The sequence below is a fragment of the Ptychodera flava genome, chromosome 2 (assembly GCF_041260155.1).
Source record: "Ptychodera flava strain L36383 chromosome 2, AS_Pfla_20210202, whole genome shotgun sequence".
Lineage (NCBI taxonomy): Eukaryota > Metazoa > Hemichordata > Enteropneusta > Ptychoderidae > Ptychodera > Ptychodera flava.
The window spans coordinates 48596687-48615030 of record NC_091929.1 but is presented as its reverse complement, the minus strand read 5'-3'; the positions used below and the strand labels follow the sequence as shown (position 1 = coordinate 48615030).

General features: G+C 35.1%; 1 protein-coding gene across 1 annotated transcript in view; it reads left to right on the top strand.

Moving 5' to 3' along the window:
• The window catches only part of LOC139122765 (rab-like protein 2A), a 37084-nt gene extending 25196 nt beyond the window's left edge, over positions 1 to 11888 (top strand). Inside the window, exons 2-7 of the mRNA XM_070688474.1 lie at positions 1590 to 1619; positions 3908 to 3987; positions 5086 to 5165; positions 5766 to 5975; positions 6356 to 6439; positions 7036 to 11888. Coding sequence (XP_070544575.1) covers positions 1590 to 1619; positions 3908 to 3987; positions 5086 to 5165; positions 5766 to 5975; positions 6356 to 6439; positions 7036 to 7134 — 583 coding nt within the window. The 3' untranslated portion in view covers positions 7135 to 11888. The remainder of the gene's footprint in view (positions 1 to 1589; positions 1620 to 3907; positions 3988 to 5085; positions 5166 to 5765; positions 5976 to 6355; positions 6440 to 7035) is intronic.
• Positions 11889 to 18344: the final 6456 nt, after the last annotated feature.

Here is an 18344-nt window from a genome sequence, read left to right as displayed (position 1 = left end):
CCACACTTATAAAAATGCTCGGTCTCGGGCGATGATTTTCCGACGTTCGATCTCTCAGACGTCAGTTTTCTGCATTTTGGGCTGCAACTGACGAAAATGCTGGACCAAGAAGACAAAGACACACAAGATGATATAATATAATAGCAATAACCCCCTTCGCAGTCGGGTATACACTCGATTTTGGTACAATTCGCTCCATATAGCACTCGCCTATCGGCTCGTGCTATATGTCGCGCATTGTACCAAAATCACGTGTATACCCTCCTGCGGCGGGGGTTATTGCTTAAGTAGAATTATTCTAGTGTGTTATAGAACAACACTGTAACAATTATTAATAGTACCGGTATACCAGTATAGCTGTCAAATAGTTCATATTCTGAGCTTATTACCATCCATTCTGTCTATTGGGATGCTTGATGCTCAGCCACATCAAAGGGTAGTGCCATTATCAATATGGTACAGTAACTTTTCAATTGTGTACTACATGTACTATAGGTGAAGTGAACCAAAGTAGATTTTTGTACTGGACTGATAGACTTTGTCATTCTACAAGAAAAGTTTGAATGAAGGAAACAATCTTGAATTGATCTCAGCATGAACCATCTGAAGTTAAAACCTAGCACTGACAAAACGATTATTGTTGTCTAATTAACAAAATGAAGAAATCACTAAATAAAACCCTTGATTCCTGATAAAATTTCTGAAAGGAAAAAACGTTAAAGTTGTTGACAGGTTATGGCAAGTCAACTCTGGTTGCTACATTTTGCTTTGAACATTTTACAGTAACAGACCCTAGGACTGTGTTTGTGAAAGACAGCGGATTGTCATTAGTCAGCATCCCCTACATGTTACTTGATTTCAAAGAAGTGCAGCATCTTGGCAGTCCCAGTCAGCTGTCGATGATATGATCCTGTTTGATATTTACTGGTGTTTTAATATCCTCAGCATTCATGTGGAACATGCATATTTGAATACGTGTATTTGAAACAACTGGCTAGTCATAAGTGGTCCAAAGTGTAAATTAGCATAGAAAAGACAACACCCAACTCTGACATCATCACATTGGTAAGCAGTTGGTTCCAACCAGACCTCACAACCTGTGGTTGCTCAGAGCTTGCAGCTTTGCTGCTTGTGGCATAAATCAAGTGCATAGGTTTGAGGTCTAGCATGTGAGACTACTCAGCTCCATGCCTGTACGTCGTTGTGCTAGGTATGGGTATATTCTGTATGAGCCATGATTTTCAAGGTTTTGTTTTGATCTTGACCAAACTGATAGTGATAGCTTCCTTGATGACATTCTATCAAATGACAAAGTTGAACAGGCAGTATTAGTCAGTCGTATTAGAATCTGTAAAAAAAGAGAAACATGATGAAATTTTGATTAGCAATCCAGATTATGTAGCTCTGACGATTAAGATCATGTGTCATTTCTTTACAGCCAGACTGATTACAATGCTGAAGATTTTGTCAACTTGTCCAATTATACAGGCACAAATTTTACATTTGACATTTGTTGATGAGAATAACATACCGATAGATATTACTTGGAATTTATATTTCCCTTTTTTCTTTTTCTTTTTTCTTTGCAGATTAGTGGAACGCTTTCTAATGGATGGATAGTATCCTTTGAACAGATCTGTCTATTTTTACACACATCTTATTTGTCATTCATTGGTGAGAGAGAACCACAAACCACTCTACTCATCAAATCCATTAGTCAATTGAAGAAGTGTGCTATCCAACAGAAGAGGGTTTTAGGAATTGGGAGTTAAGTCGTTAGCTGACTACAAGATGAAAGAGAGTTGCATCATGGGTAACCATGAATAATTCTCTTTCCTTCAGCAATATTCTTGTTTCTATAAAACAGTTATCTTGAACAAGAATGTAATTGATGTGCTGAGTTCAGGAAGATTACGTATTGCCATGGAAACAGACCTGCTAGAATTATGAAATGATGTAACATCTAAATCATCATTTGAAGACATCAACTTTCCATGCCTAGGATTTATTACATAAAATGAAGTATGCAACATACTTTCTCCTGGTAAACTGTTTTCTTAGATCAATATCATGGTCAGTACCAGTGTTCCCAGCTAAGGCTTATTCGTATGCAGTTGTGCAGTGTCTCCAACTGCTCTTATAGTGGAATTTCATGTTTGGCACTACTTATGTTTGAGTCATTTCAATCGGTATTAGTTTTGGAAACGATAAACATCAAAATTTTGGGCGAAAGGTGTGATTTAAGTGCCGATTTTACTTCTGCATTTTAGTTTTACTGCTTGGTGGCAGCACAGTTGCTACGAACACACTGTACACCTATCCATTCAGAGTACGTTGTGACTATGTGACCAGATTTACGTAACTCAGTAAATTAACGTGGATAGAGAAGACACAATATTGCTGCCTCAGTGGCCGCCATTCCCTTCAGACACCAAAGCCAATGTTGCACATCTGTTTGAAACCGTAGAGGGAATGCTGGTCAGTACACTGATTACGCTTGTCTAAGTTTATATAAAATTATCCTTGTGATTTGATTATGATTGTGATTTGGCAAATGATAATATCTCATTTGTTGAGCTTTCATGTACATTTGTTGGCGTATAATTTTAGTTTCTTCATACCTGTATACATGTATCAATCAAACTCAGTCTCCCCTATAACCCGATAAATAGTCCCACCATCTTCATAAGATCAAACCATCTTACTCTAACAAAGGGTTTAGTTCACTTTTACTTCAACTGATAACCAGGACAAATTTTACCATTTGCCACTTGAATTTTTCAGTGTTTCTTCATCATCATGCTAGCTTTAATGGCCGTCCATAATTCAAAATGCAACTAGATTAGATAGATCAAAGATTTATTATGAGACGTGGAAAATAGCTGCAAGCCCTCTAACACTGTTTCTGATTCCTGGCCAAATTATAGTGTAAATAACAACAGAGTCATAGAAATTTGTTTCTTGGAAGGGTTTAACAAGAAAAGTTTTTCTTTTGTAATGCATTACAGTTGTAATTGTTGAGTTATACAAATAAAGAATATACATTGCCACAGCACTAGCTAATCAGCCAAACCAAACTTGACTACAATATATCATATGATAATAGATACACTACTGGAAGCACTGTGCAGTATTACAATATTTTACTCTATCTTCTGTTTTATATCTCCACTAAGCATACATGATAGCTTATTTACTGTGTCAAATTTTAGCACACATGAAGAACGCTTTACCAAATTGTCAAATTTGTGAAAATATTTGGGTTTCCGTAGGAGATGCCACATCTTTCTAAAACAACTGTACCTCTACAATGATATTAGTCGGAAAATTCTTCAGTGTGGTCCAGTATTTTTGTTCTTTAAATAAAAGTTGAGCTTAGGCAATCTGCAAAAACGTGAATGTAATACAAGGAAAATGAAGATAGAAATAACAAATTGAGATTTCAACTGTTTTAGAATTAATATCTGTAATACTTCTGTGCTTTACATTGTAAATTTTTAAGTACAAAATCACATGAATTTTAATCACCAATTGAAAACAAATATAAATGTCCTTATTCTGTCTTCTGATGCGTAGTATCATAAAAATGTAAGCTAGAAACATATCATTTGTAATTCAAGGTTGGTGTTATACAGCTTCATCTTACAATAATTAAAAATTGCTGAGGCTATTGATGAAGAATGAAACCATATAGATTGTGTAATCCCCAGTTGCTATGGTAATATAGAATATAAGATCGCGTATTTGCTTTCCATCTGTAATCCTGAAATGATATTGCCGGACATTTCATGGAATTCATGGAAATTGAAATCCTACAAAATATTATGACTTGAATTTTCAAGTTTGATAGCAATGCTTTCTCTGTCAGAGATTGTCTGTGTTATTTTCCTGCGACATGATTTTACAGTCAACCCCAACAGTTATCAACATATGCACTGACATTGTTCAGATACAACACAACAGTTGACGGCAAAGAAGTAGCTGTAGGTAAGTAATAGATGAAGTAGTGTAGATGTGGAGGTTGAGTTCATGGGGGCGGAGGGGGGAGTGGGAGGGGAAATAGTGGGATGTGAGGGTGGCCAATTAGGTTAATGTGCATCAGCTGTGATTCAGTTGTTGAATCTCTAATCAGTGTGACCTTGCATTTGATGTTTTGAAATCTCTGAGTCGTTCTGGGAGATTCTTGAATATTATTCAGTCATTCCTTTCTACAACTTGTGTATGAACATGTAATTTGTAATAATTTCTTTCAGTCAGCTCTGTACCGGTATGTTACTTTGTGTACATATAATCTGTAATAATGTCCTTCTTTTGAAGAGAAAATCTTTGAAACAGTAATTTGTCAGTGTACCCTACATGCCAAGACAAAGTTGTCACCAGACATGATTCACGGAATGCTATAAATAAGCTCTTTTTATCCAACATTAACCTTTTGGCATTTTCAGAATGTCATTTTTCTCTCCACATCCTTTGTGATGTAATCATGTCAATGGTCCATCATTTGTGTCAGAATACATTGGATATTTATCCACAATACCTGTATTTCATTCAAGTGTGTCCTATCATTTGACTGTAGTATTTTTATAAGTCAATCAAAATATCACAAAGTTGAATCCTCAGTATGTACTGTTCATATACCTGTATCTGTAGAGACTGCCATCTTGTGTTGGTGTCCACGCAGACAGTATGGCCACTGCTTCTCTGAGACAAAGTTGTTACTCTTTGCTCACTTATCTTTTCCTCGTTTGTAAAAAAAGTCAGAAACATTTTTGAGATGGAGATGTGCTTGAGGTTGAATTATTACCATTTTGTGAATTTTCGGAACAAATTTCTTTAGGAAACAGTTTTTCATTTTGCCATAAAGTCACTGCAATGCTGCTGTGGTCGGTTCACTTTTATCTACAGGTATAGATACCGGTGTGTTTGGTCTTTTCAATTTCAATACAGCCCCATTGATTGTTATACATTGTATTGGTACATATGAGGTGAGATGGTAAAACTCTATGCAAGTATCATTCTCAAACAAGCCCTGTCATTGTTCTTACTTGAAATTGACAAAATCTTATGACTATTTCATTTTTACAGATTTCTGGGACACAGCAGGACAAGAACGATTTAGTAGTATGCATCCATCATATTACCATCAAGCACATTGCTGTATACTCGTAAGTCAAGTTTTACTCAAAGTTATAGTCTGCCTTTTAATGATTCCATCATCTCTGTCAGGAAGTGCATAGTCAGTATTTCTGTGTGCTGGCAGCAATATCCTACAATTGTAAGACTAGGGTACAGTGGTCACTCTGGAAAATTGGAGAGAGCGCCCTCATGAGACAGAATAAGCATCAAGTGATCAACCATGTAAAATATCAGTTTCTATGCAATCTGATTAAAATCCAATGTAGAAATGGGTCAGTCTTTTACACTATCATATTACGGTCTTTTTCGGCTGTTCTTCTATCACTGCAGATAAAAGGACTATAATTCGATAGCATAAAAAACTAAATTGACCCATTTCTGCATTGGACTTTCATCAGATTCAGTTTCTATGATACTTTCTGTGTTTTACTTGACACTGATCTACTTTGGACTGAATAGACTGATCTGAACTTCACAAAAAGGAGCTAGAAATTGTCACAAAAATATGAATTTTGACTCTCTGGTCATTAGAACAAAACCAGTATACCATTACTGAATAGATATGAATGACATACTTGTGTGTTGTACTGCCATTGAATTTAACATTGATGTTTCTATCTGTTCTTCAGGTATTTGACACAACACGAAAAATAACATATAAAAATCTTCCCAATTGGTATAAAGAACTTCGAGAATACAGACCTTCTATACCGTGTGTGTGTGCTGCCAATAAAATTGATGTGGATTATAATATAACAAAGAAAAATTTCAACTTTGCAAAGAAACATAATATGGACTTCTATTTTGTGTCTGCGTCAGACGGTACCAATGTAGTTAAGGTGAGTGGTGATGTCAGTGTATAGATGCCCCTGCTTGATAAAGAATGCTGAAATCTCCTATTAACATAAATATTGACAGTATTCAGAAAGTTATCTGTGAGAGTGCCCTCACATGGGTTATATGTCCATTGGAGTGCAAGGCATGCTGGGTAGGAAGTTCAAGTTTGTGTCATGTGTGAATGTTTTGGTACACTTAACGCTAGGTTTGTCTATGACATCAGTGTAGTCATATCAGCTACCCAATGTAAATAGCTCAACTTATTAAAAGAATGCTTAAACTTAGGTGTATCTGGAAACGGATTTTTGGATATTTTCTTGTCAAAAGTTGCTGTAAAACAGAAAATCTAACAAGATGTCTACACACCATGTTTTTATTACAGTTATTTAGGCAAGCAATTAAACTAGCTGTTGCATACAAGGAAAATTCAACAGACTTCATGGATGAAGTCATGAGAGAATTAGAGGTAAGCTGATGTCTTCTATAAATTCTACTCATTTGCTGTGACATCAGATGATACACTCAAATTCCACTGTATGGAATTTAACAGCTGGGAATGTTCAGTGTTAATAAGTATAAATCCAGTGTCCAGCAGGTTCTATCTAAAATAATCAGCAGTAAGCAGGACCTTAAACAAACGCTGACTCTCACTGGACAAGCTTCAGTAAGACAGCAGGTGTACAAATGTTGTCAAAAACTTATGAAAACTAATATATGCAGTAAAGAGTGTTGTTTTCTTTGTGGCAGATAACAGTAGTTAAATGCACTTTGATTTTTATTCATTTTGTTTGTCCATTCAACCAAAGAATTGTAGACCCTCAATTTATACAGAATAGTTAGCATGCATTTTAATAGAATAGTGGACTGCAGCTATTCTATTGAAATGGGGTGTTCTATTGTATATGTTTAGGGTCATCTATCTATATTATTTCAAGGTCGAAATGTTCTCTTTAAATTAGAATTAATATTGAAGTATGTAGTATTGATGTGCTTCCTGTCAACAGAAACTTATTTATTTATGATAATTAGCAAAATTAATCTGATGATGTTGTTCAATTTCAGAATTTTGATGACTTGAACTTATCATCGGACAGTGGACTTGACACAGCACCTAACTCAGAGGACAAAGAAGAAAAAGAAATCAACAACACAGCATCATAGGAACAAACAAAACAAAACAAAACAAAACAAAACAAAACAAAAAAGTCCCAGCAATTTTCTGTGTTTGCATTGTAAAAAACATGAACATTGGAGTTTGTTACAGCTGAGATTGATATTTCTATGAAGTGGCTTGTTCATGTTTTATTGTCTACCATGACATGAAAAGCCGTACAGTTTTGTATATGATTGTGAATTGACACAGATACTCATGAAAGACTTTTATAGAATGCAAGACACACTTGAAGAACACTTGACCTAAACTTGTTAACAAAAACAATTAGGTTTTCTTAGGGGGTCCCATAGCTTTATGAAGTAACTGGACCCCCTAGGATGGTGTTGAATTGTGACATTGTTTACTTTGGGTGTAATGTTCTTCAGTGTAGCTGAATGGGATCCGTATGTGAGATTTCAAGTTGTAAATGAAGTTCATGTTTGATTTAATAATTCACATGCAGGGTTTGTAGACTCAAGATAGATGCAGTTATCTAGGACCATTCATATGAGAGTGTGAGTTCCTGTGTTTAAAGTCATGGTTTCACTCAGAATCTCATGTGAAATCTTGTGAGTTCCTAAGATTGTTAACTCAAGTCCCAGAATTGAATTTTCATAAGATAATTTTGAATTCAGGACAAAGTGATTTTAAGATTGTTAGTGAATTCATCCCGATGAGTGTGAGTTAACTTTATCATCTCTGTGTCAAAGTGCATATGACTCCACTTGATGGCAAAATTTGGCTGTGAAAGGGATAATGGACAATATTATTGAGTTATGGAATAGTTTGTTAAAGTGGCATTATTATTTTGTAACATCTTTTAGGTGTTTTATTTGATACAAATGATTGATATCTCACTCTGTAATTATGTGTAGATCATGCTTTGTTAATACCGGTAATGAAAAAAGCAATGCCACGTTTGGCAAAGTATGCAATTTTATGCCCTATAATTTTGAATGTCCCTTTCACTACTAGTTCTCTGTCAAACTAAGATGGGAATTTTGACATGTTCAAAACTCTATGAGTCTACAATACATGGCACACTGTGCTGGCAGTGTAGTGTTCTGCTTTGGTCAGAACGATGACTTGTATTTAGAGCCTATTTGCTAAGAAATTTGAAGTCATCTCTACACAGCAGATATTGAAGTTCACGGCCAGAAACCATACCTTTGTTCTTGAATTTGCTTTTATTGCACCTAACTGCAGAGTAAAGTATATCAGTCATTGTAAAAGATGTTGAAAATATGTTATAAAATACTATGCCACTTTAAGCCACAACCATGTGAACTGTAAGTTGAACTCCAGAATCTGGTAGAGCAGTGAGTCAGTCCACAAACCCTGAAGATTAGAAGATTTAACATGAAATTTTGAGTTGACATACAACCTTGTGAATTTATGAACAGCATATTTTTGACTTGAGGTTTCACACAGATGCATAAAGTTTTGATACAAATCATTTGAAACTGTGTGACATAACACAACTCACTGCAAGAGATTGTGAACCGGCACATTTTCATATGAAAATTGTAAGTTTACACCAATACATACGACGATAAGTCTGCATATTCAGCATTCCTCCACAGGAGGCAAGAATTTTGTGTGCGTGTCTGTGTGTCTTTTCTACTTCACATTTACAATGTACATGTAATATATGAAATGAAAATATTCAATGCACTGAGCTGTAATGTCTTGAAATTAAAATTCCCCAATCTTTCTGAGTTGGAAAACAGAAGCTGAAAACATATTGAATATAAGATATTAGTTTTTTAATTTCGTCCAGCCTTGAAATAATAACATCCAAGATGGAAATAATATAATGGGGAATATTATTGATACTTGAAAATGTATTTTATTGAGAATATTCATTGATTTTCTGTCCATGAAGTGAATTTTGCTAAGAATTTTCCAAAATGTGCTATAATTATAGACCTTGTGCGTTTTGAATGGGATGCATTCATTGCAGTATTACTAGAATGATGTAAAAACCCATCTCATTTGACAAAATGGGGATTGTTTAAAGTTAGGGGAAGACAAAGTTAGTCGACTGCTAGACTTTTTTCCGTTATGTTGCAGATATTTGATATTTGAGTTCCAGACAATACAGCTTTAAACTAAACTTTTGTACCTGATTGTTCTTTGAATGTGATCTTTAACAGAGAGATTGCATTCCATATTATGAGATAACACCAAGCAGTATAGCCTACTGACATGTCAGAAAAAAATATCTATTAAGAGTAGGTGTGCAGGTGTTGTGCCATGATTCATCATTACCCACAATGCACAATTACCCATAATGCATTTAGTCACTTCACTTCAATGATAACTGGCATTCCTTAAGTCAGTCATGGCCTGTCAACACTTCAAGCTGTGATCCGTTTTGTCTGGGCCAACAACTCAGAGGCTTTGTGGTAAATTTGCATATGAACCCTAAAAACAGGTGGTATCTTCTGTGACAGAAAGCATTCAGAGAACTTATCAGAATGTAATGATCTGTTGAGTCTGTTTATTTATGGTCACCTTATTACGGTGTATTTTTATCCAATTTTTGTCAGTTTTTGTTGTTGTATTTCTCTGTACAGACAGTCATATCCTTCTTGAAAATATACAAACATACGTTTAGAATAACTACATTTTAGCCAGTTCAAGGCTGTGCTCTTTCTGAATGTCCAACTTTGCCCATTGTAAACAGGGTTTACCAAACGTTTGATAATATTGCAAGTGTTTATCCTGTATGTACTTAACTTTCTTCTTACCAGTACTTGAATTTTTCCAGAACTTAAGGTGAAATATTTCCCATAGTAGTATAGCATAGTGTATTGAGTTGCGCTCAACTGCTTAGTTTTCTGATAATCTAATCATAGTTTAGCAGATAAGTATGTCCTGTTTTTTAAACAGAATAAAAAAAAGACAACATTATTGATGAAGTTGACTTTGTGTCACATGAATTCTAAGATGCGTATCACTGCAGGCAGTGAAAATGTAAAGAAATGCTGAGAATTTATCAGCTTGGCTCCTATCATCACTGAAGTATGAAGCAAGCAGTAAATTTTTTCTTTCATTTTCCATTTTTTCCTCATACTACATACAAGTATAAAGAATTAATACACTGGCAACAGTCCCATTACCCATCATCCTCTCTCTACAGTTTCTCCATTGCGTCCCTAATACTCTCAATTCAAATCCATATTTAGGTTGTGAACTGTTTCATCTCTCATGAAATGTATCCTTCTAAATTTCATTCTTTTTGCCATAGTGAGGTGCTATTGCATTACATAAGCATCTTGAAGATGTTTATACAGTGTTTGATATGAGCAGTGGTCTCTAATGTAAGTGATTTATTTTCCTTTGAATGCTTTCTTTCCAAACCTGGAAAAGTACAGTATGGTCAAATTCTCACTTTTTATTGAGGTACTATAGCCATTTCATATGCTTTGAGCAGGAGAGTGAAGCAAATACTTCTTGCCTGCAAATTTTTCAGGAGAATTCATAATATGTTACATACATTGTGGTACCAGTTCTGTGATATGATCCAACATGGTTGACTGGCAGCCATTTTGTTTTGAAATTAAGCTATCTTGAGCCAGTATACAGAGAAGTGAATGCTGTTTTGTTCAAACTTGGTACTAGGATTTAGGAGAAATTTGATTTATGCCATTTTAAAAACTGATTTCACTGTTGTTAAATTAGTGTTTGCAGTGTGCTTTATCTTGCCTTTTCTTTCATCAAAACATTTCTTAGTTCATTTTCAAACAATTAATAGTGCCATATTATGTACACTGATTTACATGCTTTGTATGGCAGCTGATTTCATGAGAAATGTCACTACAGATAAATCCCAAATAGTTTTTACTGCTTTTGAAATAACAAGTATTTGTTAGGGATATTAAGTGCATTCATCTTGTGACGATGTGCTGTCTGCTTTTATATGTAACTACCTGACAAGATCTACCGTAAATTGCTGCATAGCAAAGTCTTGGACTTGTGTTGATATTTTTACAGCAACTGCTGCTGTTATAAGCTGAACTGTGTAAATATTTGTAAAATAACTCTTTCCAATGCTATTTTGTGTATTTGTCAACCTTCCTTTTTTTCTAAAGTGATTATGAAAGAACTGACACTGATGTTTCACATTTGACAAATTCACCAACACATCGGTTAGTGTGTTGCTATGTACAGGAAAATTGCTGAGAAAGATGGGTGCTAGTGCAGTACAGAGACAAAGTCTATATGGTTCATTTCTTTTGTAAAATTTTGTAAGATGTTCTGTAGATAGTTATGTGGTCAGCATTGGCCTCATTTTTACCCCTCTTGAAGTCAGTTCAATCACCCCTCCAATTTAACTTATTGGTATAACCCAATTTACGGGTACTTTCAACTATGTTGTTTGATCTTTACCCGCTGAAAATGGGTGAAACCATTACAAATACAGGGTGTTGTAACCATGGCTAGGTGTCTCACCCAGATGTTTATGTGCCATTCTCATGACATATTCACTAGGTAATTTAGTGCTTTCATTGCTCAGCTCACCCAAAACCAAGTTGTCATGGAAACCAAATGATATTGCATCACTTAATGTTATCTCAGAGGTTATCAATGCATTGCTTGATTTCATTGATGCATTTTCAGCAACAAGCTCAGTGTGTTGACATAGTAGATGGAAATGACTGTCTGTATTGGGAATTATCTTCATTTTGGAGAATTACAATAAATAATGTTTATACTTCTATGTGTACATTAAAAGGAATTGTCTTAGATGTTTGAACATTTGGCGGTTCATGAGTGTTTAATATGTGTGCCAGATAATGTGTGTGTGTTTTCTGTGAAATGTCTGTGAATTTGAATTTCAGATAACTCTCTCCCTCATTCTCACACACCTCATATGTCCGTACTTTGCATTTACATACAGACACTATCCCATACAGATGTGTCAACAATATAGTCGCATTACATTCACAAATTAAGCTGTATTTAAGGTAGAATGCACCACGAAAGTGAAGGACTTAATCTTTTGATCAAACTTTCCTTAAGGTATTTTTCAACTATTCTCTTTAAAAATCAAGAATAAAAATTGAGGGTCACCCTGCAAATTTTGGTACCAGAGAAACAATCCAAGATTCACCGATACTTATTTAAAATTCAAAATGGCCGCCCTTCCTGTGTTATCTCTGTTATTTCGAAAAACTACACCAGTAAACAGTTTTCTTACACCAAGAGCTTTAAAATGAACCCCCACATGTGGTATATCAGAAAAGAATTGTAAAGTTTAAGAGTACGAATAGCTGTCCCCGAGGCACGTTCTACCTTAACAGGGTAAAACAAACAATGAAAATACAACCATAGACCCTGAAAAAGACCCTAATCCCTGTTTTCATAGGGTCTATGACAAAACAAACTATTTTCAAAACAGTTAAAATAGAACAAAAAAGTGTATTTTACACGCAATGAAATTAAAGCTAACAGTAACAGACAATTAAGCTTGAGAGAAATCCATAAATCTATATCAACAATTCTCTTTTTAATCCAATTCATGTTTCCTGTTTACAGATCCTGGTGTGTATTCAAACATGAATCTCAGTACCCGACATTTTTTGTTATCAAAGTAGCATATCTGGGGTCCAGGAAACTTGAAATGTGGTTTACAACAATCTTTGACCATCAAGTCACACATCACATTGATTGAATTAAAATGTACGTATGTACGTACATACATGCATGCATGCATGCATACATACATACATACATACATACATACATACATACATACATGATACAAATAAAGTAATCAACAGACAGACATACACCCATCCATCCATCCACCTTGAACCAGGGGAAATAATAATGAACAAAACTTGATCAAGAAGTACAAAATAGACAAAAATAAACAATAAGTACAAAAATACGGAGGCTTGTTGGTGGCGCATTAGTATTTTTTGCTTTTTATCCGACAAAATTTGGGGTGTTTTTATCCAACTAAATTTGTTTCTCAGCCAACAAATTTGTGTTTGCGCCCTCTAGTGTTGGGTTATGACAACCCACTGGTGCTCGGACAAAGTGTTTGATGCTGTGTGTTGTTGCAAAACTCAGTGGCGGAAGTTCTGTATAGTATGCATTTTTATACATCCACCGATAGCCGTGAAGTTGACCAGATCCCCTCCGCTGTTCTTCTATGAACAAGGCAACTTCTAGTTCTCCTGTTTTGTTTTTGTGGCAAAACAGACTTTGTTTTCTAAGCAATCTTTTCAAATGACTGAGACTTATAGAAAAGTTAAAAGATACTGACAAAACAAGTTGAAGTTCATGATATGTCAGTCCAGGATCGACGTAAAATGCAAACAACGAGTCTCTCTGGTCGACATTAATGATCAAATTCGCCAGGCAGTGATAGTTTTGCGAATGGTCACTGCACCAATTGAACAAATTAAAAGAGATTTCTCTATCCACAAGCACATTTCGGATAGAAAACATATTTATTTTAATGGAAACACGCAAATTTTGATGGATTAAACAACTCATTTTTTCAGATGAAAAAAAAAACAAATTTCGTCGGATAAAATAAAACAAACTTTGTCGTATAAAATAAAATAAATTTCGTCAGATGAAACAAATTTTGTTGGATAAAATAAAACTAATTTTGTAGGGTAAAATAAAACAAATTCTGTCGAGTATAAAATACATATTTTTTCAGATAAAAAGACCATTTTAGGGTACAAGTTCCGTAGTACTCCCGATCCATTCGATGTACAATTGACAACTATTTTAATGTGACAAAGATATGAACTATATATTGCAGTATTGCAACCGTCGGTGATCTTGTTACCTGTGTGGGTATTCACTATTGTTAGTGTCACATAGGAGAAGTATACTACTTACGAATATTGAAGTACATAATTATTCTACAAAAAGAAGTCAGGCATTAAAATTTTCATCTTATCAATAAGAAGAGCCTTTGTCCGTTGTTTAAGTGTTGCATCATGTACATATGCTGCTGTATGTGTAATATAGTGCATATAGGCCTATCGAGACTTGATTTCTAAGCTATTTGTTTCGCTACCTATCCATTGTGCACCAACATGACTTACAAGAAAGGATTTTGCGTTCTGTCGATTTACATACCAGAAATATAGTCAGGGTCTCATTAGGTATATATTCTTAGGAGTGAGTAATCATTTTCTCAGTTGTCATGAATAAAGATGTATCAGGCCTAGTCTTTAGGATGTCTGAAAATTTTTTGATCGTTACCGGTGACGAGCTGGCAAACTTTCCCACCCTTTTGTGCGTACTTAGTTTCCACCGTCTTCTTAGAATGGTATTATCTTTATTAAGCTTCCGTATGAAATCAGAACACATCGAAACAATCAGAACGAGATTTATCGCTAGTTGCTACCGGAGAACGCCTTACCGAAAATCAAATTTTGCAGGATAAAATATACAAATTCTGTTGGATAAAATAAACAAATTTTGTTGGATAAATAACAAATTATGTCGGATAAAAAGTAAAAACACTATTGTGTCGTCAATAAGTCTCCGAACACAAAAGACTAGCATACAGAAAAAAAATAACATTAAAACAAACAAAAACAGACTGATTGTGAGACTTCCAGCTAGTAGACGTATATTTTTTATTATATTTCTATTGTGAGGATCCTTTGGTCAGATTTCTCCGCTCACGGTGTGCACTTTTTCTCCATCAAATCTTGATAAGTATTTGTATCATGACGAGTTGGCACCGTGTGCATTCATGCTTAACCTCGTACTTTCTTTTTTTTTCCAGTCGTGTCAACATTTTTGCACAGATCTAACTTGGATTTTTCACAAATTTTCTTTCGATAAGTATTTTTCACGATTCTGACTGACCTAAAGATCTAATAATTTTTGTTCAAGGTTGTTCTCGCAAAGCGAGTGTATGTACAGGAAGGAGCTGTAATTTGAGTTAGAGGTTCTTTTCCACAGCAACCACAGGCCCTAAAGTGATAGGAAACATAGAGACCTTCATGCAAACCTGACATCAACGAGGTTACCTGGCCATGGTCCCGGCGATACTTCTTCTAGTTGGCTTTTCTAGTTTACAAACTGGCACCACGAAACGTTTTAATCTTGGGGACACTTTCTCTCTCTCTCTCTCTCTCTCTCTCTCTCTCTCTCTCTATCTATATATATATATATATATATATATATATATCAGCTGCTGTGACTAAACATAAAGACCCAAAAGTCATTTTACGGACGCAAAAGATTACACGTAAAGGATGGTGCCTGTTAAAATTTAAACTGTGTAAAAATGTGGACAACCAGAGGAATAGGGCCGATGTTTTAACTCTTTGTGAGGGCATGTACTAATGTATGTTTCATTGTATTATAATGTCTAAGGGGCAACATCAAAAGTTCAATGAAGGATAAAAAACTTAATTCTTTTAGTTTGGGGGTGGGGGGGTTTTGACCTAAAAAAGTTTCTATCCTACAAATCGATTTAAGGTAAAAATTGCCAGGGGAATGAATATTTTGAAAAAATAGAGCAGAAATGCACACTTTCGTGTTGAATCCAGCGGAGGGAGTTGTTTTAACACGGTGCAGAGCTGCACCTGGCCTAGTTAGTGTAAACAATGCAGGCTGTTGGCTTCTGTTGCACCATAGACGGTAGTTTCTCTACTGTTTCTGGTTGCACTCGGAATTTATTTTTAATTATATCTTTCTACATTTCTGGTGCATGTGTAGTCCGCCTGAATGGAGCAGTGTGAACTGAGTTGTTACAACCACCAGGACAGATGAGATAGTTTTTATGCCTCTGGAAGGAGAAACCTGGACTTTATTGTTGTTGTTCTTGTTCATTCATTGATAAACTTCAAGTTTGTTGTTAGTATGTTGTATTTACATTGGATGAAACACAAAGTGTGTTCCCAATCTTAAGCCCCACTAGCTGTATCTTTTAGCATTATTTTTATGATTTTACTTTCAAACTAAAATAAGTTTGTGACAATGTGGTCATTTAGGTCTGTGTACACACTGCCGGGGCTATATATGCAATTTTGAACAAGATGAAGATTACACTGCGATTAAATGTTCGCCCAAACATTAAATCACAGCCCCATGCAGAAAAGCTAAAACCCTTGATACTATGCATATCTGCATTTAAATCTTCATATAAACTGCACAGCGTAGTCCAAACTGTAATCCACAAGGGTGAATATTTTCAACTATGACATTGTATGTTCTGATTCCTTTTTAATTTAAATTACCAATTTTGAAAATGCCAGGAAATCAAAATGACCGTTAATAAAATTTTAATTTACATGTGAAATGTTTCTGAAAGGAATGGTTTCCTAATGCAGTAAAAGCTCATATCTCTTCAGAGGGTAGATTTCAGAGAGGAAAGAATAGGTAGATAATTTGACGTCAACAAATTTCAAGAGTTACAGCTAGTGGGGCCTTAACGATGCATTACTTTATTTCACCCCTAAATTGACTGATCCTTAGCTTCGCTTTACATAGATAGAGCCTGGCAACAGGTTCAATATAAGTCAATTAAGTTTCTAGGGGGGTGGGGGGGTTTGGGGGGAAACTAAGGGAATTAAGTTTTTATCCTACATTGAACTTTTGACGTCGCCCCTAAAAGTGTACCTGCAAGAGATTTAAGAGATACCTACTGTAATTCTATTTTTGATATTCAGGCTCAGCTGAAACATTTCGGCAAGATGTCCTTCTTCAACATACATAATGTCTTGTTCCGATGATTCTTTTCACTGTAAAGTTCTGTACTGAGCTGATGAAAGTTTATAAAATGTAGTTTTGAGATTGCTTATTTCATCTCTTTCTTGTGAAGTTCTTTTGTGGTGTATTTCATTTTATGCCGATGTCACGTATGTGAACACAAATAGATAAATACACGTAGTCCGGTATACTTGCAGTCATGGAAATACGATGTCGATCCTTTAAACGTATCTGCAGCCGTATCGATGTGATTGTAACAATTTTATTAAAAAAAGTAAAAAAGAACAAGTTTTCTAAGCTCCCCGAGATATAAATCTGTTGTATATAGATTATATATATCTGAGATATATATTATGTAGTTATACAGCTGTAGCTTATAACGTTATCCAACGGTACATAGAGTGACGTGACGTTACGTGTAACCAATGTTCATAAACGGCAACGTTGATAAGTTCATTTGTAACTAAGGACGCTCTGATTGTAACCAGGGGCTGCTTGCGATTAATACTTTACACAATGAAATCCCAGTTTTGTTGTGGTAGTCGGTTGTCAGGTTCGTCTGTTTAGTTTAAAAATTGACTTGTGAAATATTACGTTAAATTCGAAAGAGGCAACAAATAAATAATAAAGTAATTAATATGAACATATATTAGTATTTATTTTAGTTTCTGGTTATTTGAATACGATACAAATATCAATATTTATGTTGATCAATACATAACACACTGGTGTCATGCAACTACCACACGCGTATAAGTCAAGCTATAGGCCTATAGAGAAAATCTTTCGAATTCCTTTGACTACTGATTGAAGCTGGATATAAATAGCTGAACTGTTTTTCAGCAATGAAAAGTTTTCTCATAAACTGGACAAGTCAAGTGCACATTTGTTGTTTTGCAAGTAAATAACATTATCGAATCGAAATAGTTCTGTTATATTAAGTCGTAAAAAGTCAACATACATAAGCTTGCAATTACCTGTTGAATACACAAAGGGATAGGCCATAAAACTTTGAAGGGATGTCTACCATACAACTTTACGGCTTACATTTAACATGTGACACAATATAAAACGGTAAACTACTAGTATATTGAACATCTATTGTATTCTGTTCAACGGCAACTGCTGATGACGATGTTATGGCATTAATAAACTGACAACTTTGTCGTCCCAACCAATCTTAATAAATTAAGATTGATACAATGTCATCTTTTCTTGGGTAAAATGTACGCACCGTGCAGTGCGACTGTGCGGTGTTTCGTACTATTCGACAGAAAGCACACAAAGACCACCTCGTCATAAAAGTGTTTTATTGGATTATACGTACTGTGACATTTCTGTCACAGAGATAATTGGCTTTTGTCAGCGTTCTCTGTTTGCAAAATATTAATCAACCTTCCTAGCGCATGTACGATGACATGGCATCGTAAAGGTCAGGCTTCGTAACCATCGCTTCTATCGTGTTTATACCACCGTCGCTATGATTTAACGCACATAACCTGATCAAATATTA